The 5,000-nt window shown below is 44.6% G+C and overlaps 1 protein-coding gene across 9 annotated transcripts in view; it reads left to right on the top strand.

Moving 5' to 3' along the window:
* The window catches only part of LOC135092533 (rab11 family-interacting protein 3-like), a 58,189-nt gene that overhangs the window by 48,325 nt on the left and 4,864 nt on the right, over positions 1-5,000 (top strand). For 8 of the 9 annotated variants that reach the window (XM_063991126.1, XM_063991123.1, XM_063991125.1 and 5 more), the window contains 6 exons: positions 1-93; positions 433-573; positions 1,857-2,076; positions 2,223-2,367; positions 3,113-3,243; positions 4,522-4,554. The exon at positions 1-93 is cut by the window's left edge and continues 11 nt beyond it. In XM_063991126.1, coding sequence (XP_063847196.1) covers positions 1-93; positions 433-573; positions 1,857-2,076; positions 2,223-2,367; positions 3,113-3,243; positions 4,522-4,554 — 763 coding nt within the window. The remainder of the gene's footprint in view (positions 94-432; positions 574-1,856; positions 2,077-2,222; positions 2,368-3,112; positions 3,244-4,521; positions 4,555-5,000) is intronic. The other variant, XM_063991124.1, reaches the window with a different exon arrangement.

Raw genomic sequence — 5,000 nt, 5'->3', positions numbered from 1 at the left:
TCAGCAGCAGGTGGGCGTGCTGGCTGAGAACCAAAGCAACACAGACGACCGCTTCTCTCGCGTCAGGCAGGACAATGCCGCCTACCAGGAGAGGTGAGAAAGAGAGAGAGAGAGAGAGAGAGAGAGAGAGAGAGAGAGAGAGAGAGAGAGAGAGAGAGAGAGAGAGAGAGAGAGAGAGAGAGAGAGGTGAGGTTGTTTGTAGGAATATATTGAAATGTTTGATGCATGTACAAGGGATGAAACATATATTTTTTGTGGCAATCCTTCATATATGTGTGTTTATGTGTGTGACACTAGTAACATACATACATACATACATACATACATACATACATGAATAACACACACAAACAATACCAGGAAACTCAAGACTAACAATTTTTTTTCATCTTTCTGTGTCTGTGTGTTTGTGTGTGTGTGTGTGTGTGTCAGGGTGGTGATGCTGGAGGAGCAGCTGCGGGAGGCGGAGCACAGGTATGAGGAGCGACGAGCGGAGGAGCAGAGGCGGAACAGGGAGCTTCTGACACGGGTGGAGCGAGAGAAGCAACTCACAGTGGAAAATTTTACCATCAAGTGAGTGCGTTTGTCTGTTTGTTTGTCTGTCCAGTTGTTTTTGTTGTTATTTGTGGTGCTTTTGTTTAATTCATGAGTTTATTTAATTCTTTTTTATTTGTATTTATCATTTTTGGCCTGTTTTTGTTTTATCTCTATTTATTTTGAATTGTTGTTTTTTTCTTTATGTATATTTCTTGTTTTCTCTCTAATTCATGTGTTTATTAGTTCTTATCTTTACTTATCCTGTTTCTTTCATCTGTTTCATTTATATTCATCTTCAGTTGTTTTTTGTTCATATCTATCATGTTTTTTCCCCTTAGTTCATGTATTCATCCACAATTCCTACCTATGTTTATTTGTTCAATTGAAATTGTTACTGAGTTGGTTTATATATGTGTTGTTTTTAAGGGATGTCATAATTCTGCCATATTGTTTTTACTTACATGCAGCCTCTTTTTTGTCTTTTATTCATGTTTATGCAGCTTCCTTATTTATATTCTTACTCTTATTGCATTAGTAAGATATATTTGTGGTTGTATTCTCTTGTAACTTTACTTGGATTTTGAAGTAAGAGATGCAGAGGCAGTACTCTTGAATGTTGTGCTCTCCTAGTGTTCACAGGCCACAGGTTCAGTAGTTTAGGTTCCTATGGGTGTTTTCTCCATTTATACGGTAGAATATATATTAAACTATCAGCTGAATCGTGAAAACATCCCTCAAAACCTCAGTAACTTCCACTACACCCTGACAGAAAAAAGGTTGAAATAGCACTGGAACATTTGAGAATATAAACCAATGATAGAGAAAAGGAAGGCACCTATCACACTCCCTCACTCCCTCCTTCACTCCTTCCCTCCTTCACCCCCTTCCTTCTTCACCCTATCCCTCCTTCACCCTTTCCCTCCTTCACCCCCTCCCTCCTTTACCCCTTCCCTCCTTTCCCCTCCCTCCTTTACCCCTCCCTCCTTCACCCCCTCACTCGTTTATCCTTTCCCTCCTTCACCCCTTCCCTCCTTCACCCCTCCCTTCCTTCACCCCATCCCTCCTTCACCCCCTCACTCCTTCATCCCCTCACTCCTTCACCCCCTCACTCCTTTACCCTTTCCCTCCTTCACCCCTTCCCTCCTTCACCCCTTCCCTCCTTCACCCCATCCCTCCTTCACCCCCTCACTCCTTCACCCCCTCCCTCCTTCACTCCCTCCCTCCTTCACCCCCTCACTCCTTCACTCCCTCCCTCCTTCACCCCCTCACTCCTTCACCCCCTCCCTCATTCACCTCCTCTGTCCATCACTCCCTGACAGGTTGGCCAGCCTGGAGAAGGACAAGACAGCGCTGGAGGAGGAGCTGAGGCGCACCAAGGCACTCCTGGAGAAGCTGCAGAAGGAGAAGGAGTCCCTGGAGGATAGAGTGTCGGAGGCGGAGTTCACTGCCTCCGCCCTCCACCAGGAGAATGCCAAGATGGTGGAGCAGGGCAGGCGGAGGGACGATGAGGGCAAGGTGGAGAGGGAGAGGAGTGCCCAGGTGAGTGGAGGGCCAGGTAGAGATGAAAAAATAATTAACTATGAATGGTGTGTGTGTGAGTGTGTGGTGTAGATAGATAGAGAGCATTATCATCACCATCATTATCCACATCTTCAACACACACTGATCTCCTTCCCCTCCTTCAGGTGATCGAGGAGCTGCGGTGTGAGATCGAGAGGCTGAGGGCGGCAGAGGAGGCAGAGCGGAAGAGAGCCCCCAGCGTGGATGCCAGCAGCTCCCCACCCCCTGAGCTGCAGGCCACACTCAAGAGGCTCAGGGAGGAGAACAAGGGTGAGCACCTGCTGGAGTGGCTGAAGGAGGAGGAGAAGGAGGAGCAGGAGGATATGTTTAGGAAGAGAGGAAGTGTTTGGCAGTAAGGAGGAGTTAAAAAATGTGAAGAGTGTGAAGAGGGAATAATAGGAGTTAGATGAAGTTAGGATGAGAAGGAGCTGGAGGAGGAGGAGGAGGAGGAGGAGGAGGAGGAGGAGATAAGAGAAGTGTGTGTTGGAAAAGGAATATAAAAGGTTTGATAGAAGATTAAAGAGGATGAGGAGGAGAATATATGATATAAAATCCAGAGATGAAAAATCAAAATAATGTCATTGTGTCTGTGTGTGTGTGTGTGTGTGTGTGTGTGTGTGTGTGTGTGTGTGTGTGTGTGTGTGAGAGAGAGAGAGGAAGAGAGGGAGAGAGAGGGGAAAGGGGTGAATATGGAGGTTATTGCAAGTGAGGGTATGAATGGAGGCTCTGTTCTGAAGGAAGAGGAGGAGGAGGAGGAGGAGAAGGAGGCAGCTTGGAGAAGACTGGGAGACAACTTCAAGGTCAGAGAGAGAGAGAGAGAGAGAGAGAGAGAGAGAGAGAGAGAGAGAGAGAGAGAGAGAGAGAGAGAGAGAGAGAGAGAGAGAGAGAGAGAGATACAGATATACAAACTTAACATATTAACAAACCATCAGATATACAGATAAACCACCACCACCACCACCACCACCACCACTGCCACCGCCACTACCACCACTAACTCCTGGCCTCCCCACAGGTCTGGTGGAGCAAGTGGAGGACCTCCAGGCGCAGCTGCTGACGTCGCACCTGGAGGAGGGTCGGACACTGGTCACCGCCACCAACAACAACTCTCTGGCCGCAGAGTTTGAGGCCATGACCAGCGAGGAGGTAGGTCACGGGAGGTCATTGGAGGGTAGGGAATAGGGAGGGTATGGGAGAGTATGGCAAGGGCATGGGGAAGGGTGAGAGAGAGAGAGGAGAGTGATATGGAGGTGGAATAGAAGGGAGAGTGTGAAAATTTGATGTTTGAGAGAGAGAGAGAGAGAGAGAGAGAGAGAGAGAGAGAGAGAGAGAGAGAGAGAGAGAGAGAGAGAGAGAGATGCAAATTAATGGACAAAATAGATATTATGCTGAGAAAGTGATTTAGAGAGAGAGAGAGAGAGAGAGAGAGAGAGAGAGAGAGAGAGAGAGAGAGAGAGAGAGTTCCACCAACTTCACCACCAATCTCTTGTTACGATTACATTTACTAATGACTATTACTGATTGTCCTAACAACCTGATTGGCTGATTGGCTCACTGGCACTCCTCTGATGGCTGTGATTGGCTGCTGAGAGGGGAGGGGGGATGAACTAGCACCTGTCTACCCCTTCCCCCATCACCCCCATCACCTCCCACTCATCCCCATTACCTTCTAATTGCTTTTGCTTGAACAATTATATACTTGTTTTTTTCAGTATGTTACTAAATTATCTCTATGTGGGTTAATTATTTATGTTTTCTTTTATTTATGTGTTGGAATTGTTGTTATTGTTATTATTGTTATTATTATTATTATTATTATTATTATTATTATTATTATTATTATTATTATTATTATCATTATTATTATCATTGGCAGTTTTTCTTATTATCTTTCTGTTTTGGGGAGAATCTCATGAGTGTCTGTGTGAATGTATGTCAGTATTTTGTAATAATAGTAATGATAATAATAATAATAATAATAATAATAATAATAATAATAATAATAATAATAATGAGGATGGTAATTGTAGATTTTACTTCACTGTACATTTTTTCACTTTCTTTCACATAGAGTTATTAGAAAATTGAGTTAGTGCTTTGTCTCTCTCTCTCTCTCTCTCTCTCTCTCTCTCTCTCTCTCTCTCTCTCTCTCTCTCTCTCTCTCTCTCTCTCTCTCTCTCTCTCTCTCTCTCTCTAGTATATTCTCTAGTGCAAATTAATTCCCACATACAAGTAGATATAGAGCCAAAATAGCTTTCTCTCTCTCTCTCTCTCTCTCTCTCTCTCTCTCTCTCTCTCTCTCTCTCTCTCTCTCTCTCTCTCTCTCTCTCTCTCTCTCTCTCTCTCTCTCTCTCTCTCTCTCTCTCTCTCTCTCTCGCTCATGCACACCTAGGTCGTTCTCAAGCACACTCTCTCTCTTTTTAGGGAAATCACTATGGGAGTGACACAGTCGAGAAGGTTTGTAAAGAAAGAAAGATTTGCTTGCATGCTATTTCTTCCCCCTCCCCCCACTCTCTCTCTCTCTCTCTCTCTCTCTCTCTCTCTCTCTCTCTCTCTCTCTCTCTCTCTCTCTCTCTCTCTCTCTCTCTCTCTCTCTCTCTCTCTCTCTCTCTCTCTCTCTCTCTTGTAACAACCACATCCACCATAACCCCACATTTGTTTGTTTTTGTTTTGTAGTTGTTTGTTTACTAATCACTAATGCCGTGTGTGTGTGTGTGTGTGTGTGTGTGTGTGTGTGTGTGTGTGTGTGTGTGTGTGTGTGTGTGTGTGTGTGTGTGTGTGTGTGTGTGTGTGTGTGTTTATAGGCATGTGGGGTTCTGCTGATTATGATAATTATGTTTATTAATTGCTTGATCCTCCTCCTTCTCCTCCTTCATTATTTATTACTCTTCTTCCTCCTGCCT

The sequence above is a fragment of the Scylla paramamosain genome, chromosome 40 (genome assembly GCF_035594125.1).
Source record: "Scylla paramamosain isolate STU-SP2022 chromosome 40, ASM3559412v1, whole genome shotgun sequence".
NCBI classification, from domain to species: Eukaryota; Metazoa; Arthropoda; class Malacostraca; order Decapoda; family Portunidae; genus Scylla; species Scylla paramamosain.
The sequence above is the reverse complement of the archived record's forward strand: the minus strand, read 5'-3'. Positions and strand labels throughout refer to the sequence as shown.